Raw genomic sequence first — 15399 nt, forward strand, 5'->3', positions numbered from 1 at the left:
GGTACGTTTTCTTCCCGCAAAATTGTTGGCGGTCTGTCTGATTCTAGACTTTCCTAGTACCGGCGGCTCACTCAACAGTTGGCAATTGCACGATTATTCGGTTTTCTAAAACCAATCGTGCGTATTAATATTTGCTCATAATTTTCATAAGAGGTATTTTGTTATTGTAAACTTCAACTTTGACTTTTTTTTAAATGCATCATCGGGTGATACGTGCAATGCATGTACAAAATCACTGGTCATGAAGGATACTGGCTTTGGGATTTGTGCTGGCGCCAGATCGTGGCCGCCGAAAAGATCTCTTGATTTTTTTTTTCCTTTCACCTCTCCGGTTCCAAGAGGAGAGAAAGAGATAAGGCGCGCGCGTCCTCCCCCTCCCCGCTCACGACTCCACGGCCATGAGCTCTTCTCCTCCTTGCCCGCCGCCGTCGCGGGCCACGTCGTCGTACGGATGCTGCTGCCACCGCCCGCTCCTCGCGTCCACCTCCGCGCCGGCGAGGAGCAGAGGCGCTCGCCTCACGCTCACGCTCCGCTCCCCATCCCTCCCGCCTCCCGCCGGCCCTCTCAGCAGGTGAGCGGCGTTTCTTGGTTTCTGTCAGGGACATGAAGCTCTCCATGCCGTTTCTTAGATTGCTCATCACATCCATGATCCATTGCACGATTTCATGGCGCTAATCGAAGGTCGGGGAGCCGGAGGGTCGCATGCCGAGCGGCCGACGAGCCTGAGCCAGCCGCCAGCAATGGCGACGAGGCTGTGGCTGATGCCCCATCGCCTCCAGCCGACAGTGTTGTCCAAGAAGATGCAGCTGCAGAGGCCGATTCTGGTGCAGACAATGTAACCATCCTTGCTTTTCCCAAATTCAGTCTGAACTGCACTGTGCCTTACTTACCGTTACCAGATACCAGAGCATCTTGCAGTGTGTGATTTCTTATGTCTGTTAGACCTAGGATCCTAGCTAGATGGATGAACATGTGAGTAACTGAACTATAATTATTTAGCTTTCCCATGCCTCACCAGACGAAAGATGAATCCCCGAATGCAGAGCCGCTAAACTCCGCTCTCACATCGCTTCAGAACATCGACCGGTATGCTAAAGCAGCCGCTGACAGCGCTGCGCAGGTACGCTCCTAGGGATCTAGTTCATGCCAGAAAGGCATTGAGAACGCCATCATAGTAGCATGTCTGATATTCTGTTAAAAAACAGACGAAAGATGAATCCCCGAATGCAGAGCCGGTAAGCGCCGCTGTCACATCACTTCAGAACATCGACCGGTATGTCAATGCAGCCGCTGACAGCACTGCGCAGGTATGCTCGTAGTGATCTAGTTCATGCCAGGAAGACATTGAGAACGCCATCATAGTAGCATGTCTGATATACTGTTAAAAAACAGACGAAAGATGAATCCCCGAATGCAGAGCCGGTAAGCGCTAGCGACACGGTTCAGAACATCGACGGAGATGCGACTGCAGCCGCTGACAGCGCTGCGCAGGTATGCTTGTAGTGATCTAGTATATATGCCAGAAAGACATTGAGAATGTAGTCATGACATGTTGGATATTCTGTTCAAAAACAGGAGCAGCTGGTGGAGGTTGATGTTAATGTTGCTAGTGGCTCTCCTTTGCCTGGAATGAAGGTGACCGCTGTTTCTGTTTCAGTTTTCTTGGTTTGCATGTTCAAAAGTTGGGTGGAGTTTCAAATATCAAAGAGATATACTGCTTGTTCATCATAAATAGAGAATTCTCTAAAAAAATTGACTGTTCAATGTTTCTGAAATCTGAAACCTGATGAGGGTAATGAGCCTTCTTGTTTACCTCGGAAAACTCAATGATCTGCAGCAACAGCTTGAAGAAGCTGTGAGTATCCCCAAGGCTACAGTAGACATCCTAAAGGATCAAGTTTTCAGTTTTGACACGTTCTTCGTGACCAGCCACGAGCCTTATGAGGTGAGCATCTCAGATGCCATAGTTTATCTTCATGTTCATACAGCAGATTTTGTTACTTATTCCAGTGAAATATCAACCTCACTAGCAAGTTGCAAGTTTCTGTTTACTAATCGTTTTTATAAAGTAGCATCCATGCTAGAACCGATACGTGGCGACATGACCAGGCATGCCATTGGGCCAAATCAACCAAATATTCTTACATAATATGACTGTTCTGTTAAACTCATTATGTATATGATTCATATTCTCATTTCAAATGACAACATGTAAATAGACATCAAATGCTCAAAATGACAGATTGTTATTCTTACCTTCACTTTTGTACATCAGGGTGGAATACTATTTAAAGGGAACTTGCGTGGTGTGCCAGCCAAAAGTTTTGAAAAGATCACAACTCGACTAGAGGTAACAAGATACACAAAAAGTAGATCCTTTCCCAGATATAAGTGTGTACAAATATGCGAATGTTCTGAACTGTGTGCTGCTCCCGGTTATCCACAGAACAAATTTGGCGATGAATTTAAGGTTTTTCTTCTCATCAATCCAGAGGATGAGAAGCCAGTTGCAGTAGTTGTACCTAAGCAGACAGTGGAGCCTGCCACTGGATGTAATAATTCTTTCCTCATATCTTCAGCAGTCAATGCTACAGGAATTGGTCAAATATTTTTCTTATGCCAGGCACACAAAATTTTGCATTACTATGCTTGTGTTTAATTTAAAAACTTGCTGATCCAACCATCGGTAAATTAAATTTTCAGCCGTCCCAGAGTGGGCTGCTGCTGGTGCATTCGGAGTAGTTACCATCTTCACTCTGTTGCTTCGGAATGTACCTGTCCTTCAGGACAACTTGCTGTATGAGGTTTCTCTTCCATTTATTCACCATTTTGCTTTGTCTTCTGTTCTGATAATTGTTGATTTCTTTGTACTACAAGAATTTTAAGGTAATAATTAATTTACAGTTTCTCTAGCTTGATGTCATGTTCGAATGGCAGTATTTGCTTATATCTTTGTGATAAAACAACTTTGAAGTCTCATCTGGGGCCAAGTGATGTTATCTAGGCACTTGGGTAATGTGATGCTAAAACTTCTGTATTCCTGTCATGATAAAGCATTCCTAATGCACATACAATTTGGTTTGTCAATTACATTAGTTATACATCTCAATTCATGCAATAATTTCTATTGATTCCTTTACTTTGGAAAAAAGAACTGTGTATTTCCTCATGTCATAAGCCAGATAATAGTCAGCTAATTCTCACGATATATTCTTCTCCAGATCAACATTTGATAACCTTGAGCTATTGAAAGATGGACTTCCTGGTGCCTTGGTAACTGGACTCATAGTAGGGGTTCATGAAATTGGACATATCCTTGCTGCTAGGGATGCTGGGGTCAAGCTTTCGGTACCATATTTTGTTCCTAGCTGGCAGGTAAGCTGCAAGCCTACAATTTCAACTAGGGAATGTATGTTTTAATTATCAGAAATTATCTCTCGCTTGGCAAATTGTCAATTTTTATATAAAAGGAGACAATCTTGGATGCTTTTCTTGCTTGCTTATTTCCTTTAATTATATAACATGCTATTCCAGATTACGAGACAAAATTAGAAGAAGTTTGTTAAACTTTCTTTTGTTTGTATTTCCTATTTGTAATACAAAAGCAATGTTTGATCTGAAATGTGCTCTTAGCATAGAAAACCAACTATTACTGAAGGCCTTCTAGAAATATAGGAATATTGGGAGATACTAGATCATAGCTTTGGAAGTAACATTCAATTTTGCACCATTCCTGACTTATCTACTTGACCATAATATATGAGCATCACATTTTTGGTATTTTTCGTAGATAGGATCTTTTGGTGGCATCACCAGAATAGTCAATATTGTCCGCAATCGCGGGGACCTGCTCAAGGTAGCAGCTGCTGGACCGGTTGCGGGGTTTTCGCTCGGATTTGGTCTTCTTCTGCTGGGCTTCACGTTACCTCCAAGTGACGGTCTTGGTATCATCGTAGATCCCGCCGTATTTCATCAATCATTTCTTCTTGGTGGTCTTGGTAAGGGTACTAAAAATATGCATCATCCTTGTTCTAAATGTACTGAATTATGAATTGTACAAAAACAGCATGCTTTTGAACCATGCAAATTTTGTTTAATTTGATATATCTTTCCTTGGTACAGCAAAACTTATTCTTGGAGATGTTCTAAAAGAAGGAACACAACTATCCATCAACCCTCTGGTTTTGTGGGCTTGGGCTGGTCTCCTGATCAATGCCATCAACAGCATCCCCGCGGGAGAGCTCGACGGTGGCCGCATAGCGCTTGCCATGTGGGGAAGAAAGGTAAAGATGCTGCTGTTGAAACAATAAAACAGGATTGGAGGCTACCTGAAGCTGTGAAGAACTTCTGTGCTTGCTTTTCTCACCCTTGACTTGCAATGCACCCTCTGATGAACCTGAACTTGCATTTTTGCGACAGGTATCATCCCGGCTTGGCAGCGTCACCATTGCGTTGCTCGGGCTCTCGTCGCTCTTCAGCGACGTCGCCTTCTACTGGGCGGTACTCATCTTCTTCCTGCAGAGGGGCCCGATCGCTCCCCTCTCCGAGGAGATAACGGAGCCCGAGAACAGATACATCGGCCTCGGCGTCACCATTTTGTTCCTGGGGCTGCTGGTCTGCCTGCCCTACCCGTTCCTCTTCGACCCTTCGCAAGTTACTGATTTCGACTTCTGACAGGAGTTTCGAAACTCGCCGCGGCTTCTCTTCCTCCAACTGTATCTGTGAGATGTTTTGCCATCTTTGCGATTCCTGGTGATCATAAGAATAGCTTGGAGCCTTTGATGCTCCAGTGCTCCTTGCAGTAGCAAAATAAAAAAAAGCAGGAGTTTTTTCTTGTGGTAGCTAGTGAAAGTTCACCTTGTATCAGAGTAGAACAAAAGTAGTCCAGTTCATTGCTCCGGCTATAACTGTTCATCTGTTCAATTCTGCTGATGAGTTCATGACAGATTTTTGCAACATTTCAATAGCATTAATGTAGCAGCCCTGACATTATGGGATTCAACATTCGGTAAGATGAGCTACCATAACTGGCAACTCCAAAATCATATACTACTTCAAATAAACAGCTACCGAATTTACATTGCGATACAACAAAAGGCAACACAGTTCAGCCAGTGGGGCATGCTTCGCTACCAGCATAATGAACTGGTCGAAGAAATAAAAGACGGATCCTTCTTGATAACATAAATGGATTAACATTGGACATGGAGCAGCCCACATAGCATAAATGGATGAGCATTGGACACTCAAAGAACCTACATATGAGAATAGAGCTCATCAGAGATGATCTTCAACGCTGCCGCTCTTAACATTTTGTGGTCGTGAAAATTCATCATCAGTCAGAACTTTGTACTAGCAAAGAGGCAAATCATCGTGCATAGTGTCCTGCTCTATCGCTGCACAGCTCATCGTCAATGTCGATGTTGTCAAAGCACATCAGGTTGTTGTTGACGCTCGGCTCGGAGCTGGCATTGCTGCTGGTCGCGAGAGGGGAGTCCGAGACACTTATCGGTCTGCCCCTTGTGGAGCCAGACCGGCCGCTATGCACAGATGATGCTGGAATGCTCGTCATAAGAGGCCGTAGATTGTTTGGAATGCTGCGCCGTATGTCCTGCAGAACAAAATTGCACATCAGATTTAATTTAACCAAATGGAGAAGTTTTTGGCATTCGCTAAACTGAGAGAAATAAATAAATTACCATGTGCCGAAGTGCCATGTCCAGTGACTTCTTTGATAATGACCGACCAAAGCCAGAGCTATCTGGAGAATTTAATGATTTTCCGGAGAGACTATTGAGGCTGGATCTTTGATCATCATGTTTCGGAGGAGCTAGTCTTCTCATGTTCACTACCCTCTCAACCATCTTATTGCCCATTTGAACTGGGTTCACACTGTCACCCCCGTTAAGATGTGATCTTCTCACTGCCGGCATGGAACTCCCTGAAGGCACGCTGCCATTCGAAGTCCTCCCTCTTGAAGGAGAGCAAGACTGGCGTTTCGGTCGAGCAGCTGGCCCAGGCTCCACAGAGGAAGATCTAGAACTAGGTGCTCCAGGCCTACCACGAGTAGCAGAGGTTGGTCTTTCCGGCAGCGACGTCCTCAGATTTGGAGGCGCATCAAGCGAGAAGCCGGGCATTTCAGATGGTTTCCATGGTCTTGATTTGACTGTAGGTGAGCTGCCCCTTGAAGGTGCTGGCGCCGTTGTTGTCGCTGCCGATGCAGAGCTTTTGGGCATTGTAGGTCCTGGTCTGGAGATTGAGGAGGATCGAACTGGTCCAGGCAAGTTACTGTGCTGGGTGTGGATGGGAGGGGCAGAAGACCGCCTTGTTGGGGTTGATGACCTTGATGCAGGCTTGCTTTGTGCTGGTAAGGAGGGCCTCGACAAAGGTGTAGTTGACCTAGTAGCAGGCATTGATGATCTTGAAGTAGGTGTTGATGATCTGCTAGCAGGTGCTGATGCTCTACCTGAAGGAACTGATGTCCTGGTAGCAGTAGCAGGGCCAGATGTCCTGGTAGCAGCAGCAGGGCCAGATGTCCTGGTAGCAGTAGCAGGGCCAGATGTCCTTGATGGAGTTGTTGACCTTGATGAAGGCAGTGCTGACCTTGTTGAAGAAAGTGTTGACCTGGAAGTGGGCGTCGAAGATCTTGGGGCAGTAGGTCCAGTCTTGGCAGGCAGAGTTGCCCGAGCATTGGGGGATGCAGGTCTTGAACCTTTGGATGCGGTGGTCGATGCAGCACGCCCAGTTGGTGTTGACGGTCTCGAAGAATTAGATGTAAGCCCTCCAGATGATGTCGGCCGACGAGTTGTCGCAGCTGAGTTTAAGCTGTTTGATGATGTTGTTCTCAATGGATGTGTGGTTCTTGATGGAGGATCTGGATGGTTGGCCAACTAAAATACCATGCAAGAGCAGACAGAAAGAAACTTATGAGTACACATCATATTTAAAGAATGCAATGGAACCCCAAAACTAGATTCTAAATAACATCTTAACAAAGGAAACCACTGTACCGACATAGGCAAGTAAAATCTTCAGTCCAATAATTCGGAAGCTTGAGATAATAACATCACAAATGAATCAAAGGTACTATCTCTGACATAAATCCATGATGAAGCTATGAGACAATAGGTAATAAGTATATGGAGAGCTTGTCTGCTTGAAAATCCAAAATAATTCAGAAGACACAGGGAAGTATACTCGTACACCATAAAAGTGGCGTACAGATTCAGTTAGACCATACTTTGTATCCAGCATGAGTGGAAGTTTGTGGAATTATGTGGATTGCTGATAAGTTCACCACAATAGGTAATCGTGTAGAAACCAAGTAATGCTCATGTTCCACTGGCTCACCCTTGATTTTAAAAAGAAATTATTGAAGAGTACTCATCATACTTAAAAGGGCAGTTTACCCCCAAAAACTAGATTCTAGAAGACTTCCTAAAAATGGAAACGATTAATTACCAATCCCGTAAAAATATAGACAGGTAAAACTGTTCAGTCAAATAATAAAATGCTATCTCGGAGATAAAAAAAATCCACTAACCAAAACTCAAAAGTGCTATCTCTGAGATAAAAAAAATCCACTACGAAGTTATGAGACGAGGAAGTACTATCTTGGAGATAAATCCATGGTTAGCCTGTTTGCTTGCAGATCCAAAATAATATCCATATACTATAAAGTGGTGTATGATATTATAAAGTGCTGTGCAGATTCAGCTAGATCATATCACTTTATATCCACCGTGATAGCAGTTTTGTGAATTATATGGGTTGCTGAGAAGTATTCACCACAATAGGTAATCTTGTATAAACCAAGTAACTGTCATGTTCCAATGGCTCACCCTTGATTTCAAGGAGTTCTGGCGAGTCTTTGGTGATCCTGTTTGGCTCACCGGAGACCTTTTTGGCGCAGCTTCATGAGATGGGAAGAGTGGAGTTCCAGGTGGAGTGAGAAGCCTGAAAGTGAACAAGTTCATTGGTCAGGAAGGTCAGTAAAATACTCTGAACTGCAGCCCAGCTGTGCTCTCTAAATAAAATGTATGGTGTAGCAGAATGAACTTAAAAAACTTCAAAACCACGAGCAACAAAACGATCAAATGTGTAACATGCACCAAAAGGAGCCATTTGTCTCACACAGTGTCTGATATTGAGCACTTTGAATGGAATAGATGGGCAATGATTAGCTGAATTATAAAATGCCCACTCAAATCCATTTCATGACTCATGCTAAAACATGTCACTATCACTAAGTAATTGCATCCCCACAAAGTCAAGCAACCAATCAAGACAAGTATCATGCGAACTTGTTCCATAGTTCACCTGCCACCTACCAACAACCAATCACCACCAAACAATCCAATAGCCCTCTAAACAAAAAGAATATGCTTCAAATGTTAAGTGGCTGCCTAGAGATCTAACACTCACACACCTGCTGGCAAATTAATGATTGGACAGGCATTAAGGACAAAAACTTAGCAGGTATAAGTCCAAACATGACAATCAAGTACACTTCAAATAAACTAGAGCTAAGCTAGGTAGCTTGCTGGGGCTAAGGTATTGAATGTTGAAATTTATGTGTCCGGCACCAAACTATTTCAGTTGTGTTTTTTTTTTAATAAAAATCACAGAAAGCTCATGACATGATGGACTCACTAGCTAACCAACCAAAAAAGCAAAGAGAAGAAACTGGGGCCAACTAAAGCTCAACAAATTGACAACTCACAAACAAAAAGAGCTTTCCAGAAGATCTCACAATCACCTAAGACCCAGCCCATCCGGATTGCACGTCCTAAAGCGCGATAGCTAAAAGAAAAGAGTGCGGCTTGATTACAACACATTAACTAGGCAAGCGATCGAAGAAAGAAGCAGCAGCTAAGGGAAACAAGGGAGCCAACTGTTGCTCCAACAACCAGCTAAGACCCAACCTTTCCAACAATAACAGCTAAACTCTAACTAACAGCACCGAATCCAGGAGAAAGCCAAACTTTATGGTTTGGCATTCAGGTTTGGTGGTGTGGAGCGTAGCAGCATCAGCTGAAAGCGCATTTTGCTATGCAAGCCAAAATCTTATATACTTCTAGATCACTGCACTGCACATAAAACTAACAGCATGGGGCGAAAGCCAAACTTTGTGGTTTGGCATTCAGGTTTGGTAGTGTGGACCGTAGCTGCAGCTGAAAGCACCACTCTGCTTTGCAACCCAAAATATTGCAATACACAGTATAGTACATCAATGTAACTACACATTAATTTGCAGTACACAGTAGTATTAATGTAGCTCCGAATTGAAGGATGGGGCCTCCGGTAAGACCATCTGGAACAGAACCCCTCAATTAGCAAGGCTCGGAAACCCCCCCCCCCCCCCCCCCCCCTACCCCCACCTACATTGCCAAAAGAGTGGAGGCTCAAACTTGAGGGTACCAGCACCAACCAATCGGCAGCTCAAACCGGCTAAATGTAAGTTAAATTTACAATGGTGAAGTCCAGATTGGCCCCCAACCTTGCCCCACCAATGATTATGTTGCCCGTAACGGAAAAATCACAAATTTGTGAGTAAAAGCAGGCAGTGGGGGGCACCTACCAGTCGTAGTCGCTCTTGTCCCCGGCGTCGGAGTGGAGGAAGTCGTCGGCCCCGCCGGGCGCCCTCCTGAACCCGCCCGCCATCCTGTACGCCGGCGCCGGCGCCGCCCTGGGTTCTGCGCCCGTAAACCCAGACCAAAATGGATAAGCTAGGGTTTTCGCCAAAGGGGAAAGAAAATGGCAGCAATCCCCAATAGGGGGACGGACGGGTCTGGATAGGGAAGCGCGCGTCGGGGCTCGTGTCCTTACCGGCAGGCACAACCGGCGGCGGCGGCGGCGGGGAGGGGTCGAGCAGCAGCAGCCCGTCCCCGTCCGGGTCCTCGCCGTCGCCGGAGAGCAGCATGTCGGCGGCGGCACCGGCCCGCTCCTTGTCGCGGCGGCGCATCTCGAGGAAGAGCGCGAGCTCCTCGTCCTTCTCCCGGATGACGGCCCCCAGCGTCCTCCCCCCGCCGCCGGCCCCCTCCGCCATGGCCACCCGGTGCATCGCTCGATCCGCCCCCGCGCGTCACCCCGCCGCCCGCCGCAATGCGGGGCTCGCCGCCCGGCCAGATCTAGCGCGAGCGCGCCCGCGTGGGTGTCCTCGGTCTCGGTCGGGGGCGGGCACGCCCGTGAGCGTGAGGGGGCGAGGGGAGAGGAGGAGCAGCAGCAGTGGGAGTGAAGCGAACGGCAGAGCGAAGGGAAAGGTCTCTGCTTTGCTTTCAGGTGAGAGTTAAGGAGGCTTTGTGGATTTGAATTTGGTTTGGGCGTTGGGGTTAATTAATTAGCGGCCTCACTCGGCCGGGACCGTTTGAAATCCATTTTGTGTTTTTTGAAATAAAATAGGTGAGGGGCATGGACTGTTGTGCTCAATCTGGTCTGGGGGAGGTAAATGCTATGTGCACACCATCAAACTTTCACTGTTGCAATGGCATTGAAGTGAAGTCGTCTCGAGTCCACTTGTCCCCACAATCAAGCTTCTACTGCACATCTTCTTTGGTAAAATGGAAGTTTATGTCATCTTCCGTCCAAAAAGTCTTTGGTTCAAAAAGGAGAAGTGGAGAAAAATCGCAGAAATAGGACATTTTCACACGAAATGAAGCCGGCGCGCCGCAGCAAGCGATCCATCTAAGATGTTCGGCGCTAAGGCGACGCGCATGCAGGCCTACCTAGTCTACGCCTAATCCCCCCCCCCCCCCCCTCGACTGCAGTGTGTTCAGTTCTAATTTTTGGTTAAGTCTCCGCCTATTTCTCTCATCCCTCATTGGATTTCATGGGATGGGCCCTCCCTGCTTTCCAGTATTAGGCTGGTTGTAATGGGAGTATCATAGCTAGTATCATGCATGCCAACTAGACAACTTTGATGAGGTGGCATAGAATTAAATGAAGTAAGAGAGGGTTGAGTATCATATTATGATACTGTATCATAATAAATGCTACACTAGTATGTGTCATGCATGGCAATAAATAAAGTCATTTATAATACTACCATATGATACTATGCATTAGGGAGGTAGTATTATACACTAGTATCATATGCATGATACTAACTTATGATACTACCCATTACAACCAGCCTTAAGCCCCCACCTAATCATCAAATGGAACGGGCCAGGGGGGGGGGGCGCATTTTCCCAATCGAGGAAACTAAACTTTGTCGGAAAGTGAGCGCTTGACAAGCGAGAAAAATGAAGGAATTTTCTCTTTGTTCTCGGTTTTACAAGGAAAATGCATGGATTTTTCGATTCATTTGGATATCCTTTTCAAATTGCTACTCACGAAGAAAAATACTAATATCCTTAGTAGCACAATAACATGTAGATTACACTACCTTTTAATGTGGTTTGACTTTGATTTGACTATATTTGTTATTGATTACAGTGTTTTTTCTGCAACTGTGAATCAAACACGCAAGTCTGCATTTTTTTTTATGTTTTTCAATCCTCTATTTTACACATGCATTTATATCAATTCCTGTGTTCTTAGAATCTGTGAACCAAATGTGGCCTTATGGAAGGTACTTGAACCTTACCTTATGGTTTGTGTGAGGATGAGTGGTTCTGAACCATCTGGGCTGTCTTTTTTTGAGCTTAACAAATGGGGTCGTTTAATTTAACATGCCATAGTGATTTTCATTGAGACACTACTACAGATTAGTCCAACACGAACGACGTATTCATTCTCCCTTGCGCATTCCAAGATGAGATAGATTCATCTTGCATCACAGGCATTTTCAGCTCGCTTATTTAGTATGAAGTTGTACTATATAAGCGATAATTAATATGGTTCGAAGGGAGTGCTACAATTACCTCGCATATTTAGAGGCTAGAGGTAGAGGGTCTCACGGACATTCTCACATCATGTGCAACAAAAACATGTGATTCAGGCAAAATTAATATGCACTGGAGTCGGAGATCCATGCTCTTATGCAGGGACTAGCACTGGCTAGTCATCATTCAGACAAACCGGTGATCGTTCAATCGGATTCTATAAATGCATTGGCTATCCTCTTGGGCAACACTCTTTCTAAGTCTGCATATGGTCATTTAGATGCAGAGATTAAAGCAATTTTGGTTGATAGGGTGTTTGTTCCTATGAAAATTACTCCCTCCGTTCCTAAATATTTGTCTTTCTAGGCATTTTAAATGGACACAACATACGGATGTATGTAGACTTATTTTAGAGTGTAGATTCACTCATTTCGCTCCGTATGTAGTCACTTGTTAAAATCTCTAGAAAGACAAATATTTAGGAACGGAGGGAGTAGTAGAGTACAAAACAGGGTAGCACATCTTTTGGCATACTATAGTCGTACCGAGTATGGTTGAATTTAAGTCCTTTGTGTTGTGAGGAGCAGCTGGCTCGAGATTGTATGTAACCCGGTAACAATGGAATAAAGCTCTTTCACCCTGCAAAAAAAAAAAAGATTCCAGCTGTGTACCAGAACTTTTTTTTTTCGATCAGCTGTATATCCGAACTATGCCCACATTATTACTTTTATTACTCCAGTAAACATTTTTTGGGGGGAGGACGTACGATTAATAAGCATTAAAAACGTGATGTGTTTTGGATAGCATAATCATTTTGCTCCCGACTCACTCTGCGTGTGGGCACGGCAATTTCAGCTTGGCCCTTTTCCAGCCTCAACACACGAGGCCAAAGCTGTAGCCATCCACTGACTGTGGGCCCACCACCCGGCGTATGCACCTATCACCGGCAGCCACGTGCCGTCGTACCGAGCGAGGCGACCGGACAACACGAGGCTCTCCCCACGCGTGACGCACTGCCCTGTCTCGTCTCGGGCCTTTTCGCACCGGACACGTACACTACCCGTTCGGCGACGCGCGGTGGGTCGTGTCGTGTGGCCCGCTTGTCAGTGTGTGGGGTGCGGCGAGGCCCCTGTGAGGCGCTACGGCGGTTGCCCTTTCTGGGACGTCAGCGCCGCGTGCGTGCTGCGCCTGATGAGATCCGTGTTGTTACACGGTCGGATTTGTCGGGTTTGCCCCTTGTTTCCGTTCGTCCTCCCAGGACGCACAAAAAGACCGACCTGGGGGCGAGCCGACGCTAGATCGGTCCTTGGGGTTCGTTTTTCCTCAGCCACGTGCTCGGACGCCGCCCCCCCCCCAAGGCGCTCAATATTCGAAAAACATCATTCCCGCTCAAAGAAACAACAAACCGGCGATCATCGCAATAGTTCGGCGACTCGGTGCCACAGTTCGGCGATCAAAATAAAAAGACACGCAGTAGTTTGGCGTACAAAAAAGAAAGGGCGCGGAAGGAGTACATCAAGCGTCGAGTTCAACCTCCGGCGGCGTACGCGGGCTGGGAGGAATCGGCGCGGCTTCCGGGCTGTTCGGCGCGTCTTCTGTGCTGTTGGGCGCGGCAGAGGCATTGTCGGTGGGGCTGGGCGTCGCGGAGGCTGAGACATCGTCGGCGTCGTCATCAGCCTCCGGGCTGGGCGGCGGCGGCGGCGTCGCCGGTATCTGGTTCAGGATGAGGCCGCGCTCGGCCAAGAACCACGCCTTGAGCTTCTCGTCACCGCTCTGGAGCATGTCAGCGCCGCTCATCAAGAAGGCGAGGTCGTTGTTCCTCTTCTTGGCGTCTTGAGCTTTGAGTTTCGCGGCGGCGTTGGCGCGGAACAAGTCCAGTTTGACGGCGCTGTTCGTCATCAAAACAGCCCACCTCGCCTCTGTCTTCTCCTCTCGCTCGGTGGCCCTGGTTTTGGCGTCGGCGATGCAGTGCTCGATGGACTCTTGCACGCGTGCGGCAGCTATCTCGGCGTATTTCGCCTTCTTGGCACCTTTGTTGCCGTCCGGTCGTCCATCGGCCGCGCCCACTGTCGGCGCGTCCGGCTTGTACGTCTCTTTGGCCTTGGCGAGGGTGCGTCGGACGGCCGCCCATTTCTCGTACTTGTCGATCCGCTTGAAGACGTGGAGGTACTTGAAGTCTGCTTCGCTGTTGTCGTCTCGGAACATGGCGAACATGCGCAGCAACTGCGCCGAGAAAGAACGTCAGTCGGCCCTAGAGCGCGCGCCAGGGCACACGCAAGGCGAAAGAGCACGCGCGTGGCAAAAAGGCAGCAACATGGACGACGTGCGATACCTGATCCTCGACGTTGGTGCCACTCTCCAGGCGAGCCGCGACCTCCTCGACGATCCCATGCCATTTGTTGCACGCCATTTGAATGAGCGACCAATGGTTCGCCATCGCCTTCGACCCCCGCTTCATGTGCATGCCTTTAAAGTAGGGGTCGACGAGCTTCCGCTCGTCAAACTCGGCCTTGATGCGGTCCCAATACGTCTCGATGCTCTGATTCGTGTCGGTGACCGGGTCGAGGCAGACGACCTTCCACGCTTCGACGAGGCACTCTTCTTCCTTGGACGCCCATTTGATGCGCGGTTCGCCGGACTTGGCCGCCTTCTTCTTCTTCTTCTTCTTCTTGCTTTTCCTCGTCGGCGCCGGCTCCTCCTCCTCTTCCGCCTCCTCCTCCGGCTCTTCCTCGCTGTAGTCGAGCTCGTCGTCCACGTCAGCGAGGTCCTGTGTAGCGAACCCGGGGGAAGCGGCGGCCACAGCCGAGCCTGTTGGGGAACGTAGCAGAAATAAAAAAATTTCTACACATCACCAAGATCAATCTATGGAGTTATCTAGCAACGAGGGGAAAAGGAGTGCATCTACATACCCTTGTAGATCGCGTGCGGAAGCGTTCAAGAGAATGGGGTTGATGGAGTCGTACTCGTCGTGATCCAAATCACCGATGACCGAGTGCCGAACGGACGGCACCTCCGCGTTCAACACACGTACGGTTGGGAAGACGTCTCCTCCTTCTTGATCTAGCAAGGGGGAAGGAGAGGTTGATGGAGATCCAGCAGCACAACGGCGTGGTGGTGGATGCAGCAGGGATCTCGGCAGGGCTTCGCCAAGCTCTACATAGAGGAGGAGGTGTTGGAGAGGGAGAGGGAGGCGCCAGGGGCTAGGGTCCGGCTGCCCTTCCTCCCCTCCACTATATATAGGGGCTAGGGGGCGCATGCCCCCTTGGAGATCCCATCTAGAAGGGGGGGGCCGCCCCCCGGGGCAACGGCCCCCTTAGGGTTTCCAACCAGGGGGGTGCATGCCCCCTCGGTGGGGCAACGCTCCCCAGGGTTTCCAACCCTAGGCGCCTTGGGCCCTTGGGTGGGGCGCACCAGCCCACCAGGGGCTGGTTCCCACGCCACTTCAGCCCATAGGGCCCTCCGGGATAGGTGGCCCCACCCGGTGGACCCCCGGGACCCTTCCGGTGGTCCCGGTACAATACCGGTGACCCCCGGAACTTTCCCGGTGGCCGAAACTGGACTTCCTATATATAAA

General features: G+C 47.9%; 2 protein-coding genes across 6 annotated transcripts; one reads left to right on the forward strand and one right to left on the reverse strand.

The window, feature by feature from the left end:
* Positions 1 to 280: 280 nt before the first annotated feature.
* Positions 281 to 4958, forward strand: LOC123068501 (probable zinc metalloprotease EGY2, chloroplastic). Of its 5 annotated transcripts, none has more exons than XM_044491083.1 (14): positions 281 to 571; positions 682 to 835; positions 1019 to 1120; positions 1206 to 1307; positions 1393 to 1491; positions 1576 to 1635; positions 1838 to 1945; positions 2276 to 2350; positions 2447 to 2552; positions 2704 to 2797; positions 3222 to 3375; positions 3791 to 3998; positions 4123 to 4283; positions 4420 to 4958. In XM_044491083.1, the coding sequence occupies exons 1-14, from the start codon at positions 399 to 401 to the stop codon at positions 4672 to 4674; spliced, it is 1851 nt and encodes a 616-aa protein (XP_044347018.1). In that variant the 5' UTR covers positions 281 to 398; the 3' UTR covers positions 4675 to 4958. The 5 variants fall into 5 exon arrangements, with proteins under 5 accessions (XP_044347018.1, XP_044347019.1, XP_044347020.1 ...); XM_044491084.1 differs by having other exon boundaries at positions 1844 to 1945; XM_044491087.1 differs by having other exon boundaries at positions 283 to 571; positions 1000 to 1120.
* Positions 4959 to 5007: 49 nt separating this feature from the next.
* Positions 5008 to 10260, reverse strand: LOC123068500 (nascent polypeptide-associated complex subunit alpha, muscle-specific form). The gene is made up of 5 exons (XM_044491082.1): positions 9829 to 10260; positions 9581 to 9695; positions 7842 to 7956; positions 5700 to 6890; positions 5008 to 5611 (listed from the first exon to the last, which is right to left on the reverse strand). The coding sequence occupies exons 1-5, from the start codon at positions 10061 to 10063 to the stop codon at positions 5369 to 5371; spliced, it is 1899 nt and encodes a 632-aa protein (XP_044347017.1). The 5' UTR covers positions 10064 to 10260; the 3' UTR covers positions 5008 to 5368.
* Between the last annotated feature and the right edge of the window lie 5139 nt (positions 10261 to 15399).

This window comes from Triticum aestivum, chromosome 3B (genome assembly GCF_018294505.1).
Source record: "Triticum aestivum cultivar Chinese Spring chromosome 3B, IWGSC CS RefSeq v2.1, whole genome shotgun sequence".
Lineage (NCBI taxonomy): Eukaryota > Viridiplantae > Streptophyta > Magnoliopsida > Poales > Poaceae > Triticum > Triticum aestivum.

Bases quoted from the DNA above. Each gene is read 5' to 3' on its own strand.
- LOC123068501 (XM_044491083.1), top strand. From the start codon at position 399: ATGAGCTCTTCTCCTCCTTGCCCGCCGCCGTCGCGGGCCACGTCGTCG. The intron at 572-681 runs GTGAGCGGCGTT...CGCTAATCGAAG, and splicing joins CCCGCCGGCCCTCTCAGCAG to GTCGGGGAGCCGGAGGGTCG. The intron at 1,121-1,205 runs GTACGCTCCTAG...GTTAAAAAACAG, and splicing joins CCGCTGACAGCGCTGCGCAG to ACGAAAGATGAATCCCCGAA.
- LOC123068500 (XM_044491082.1), bottom strand. From the start codon at position 10,063: ATGCACCGGGTGGCCATGGCGGAGGGGGCCGGCGGCGGGGGGAGGACG. The intron at 9,696-9,828 runs GTAAGGACACGA...TTACGGGCGCAG, and splicing joins GCCGCCGGTTGTGCCTGCCG to AACCCAGGGCGGCGCCGGCG. The intron at 6,891-7,841 runs GTGAGCCATTGG...ATGGTATTTTAG, and splicing joins AGAACTCCTTGAAATCAAGG to TTGGCCAACCATCCAGATCC.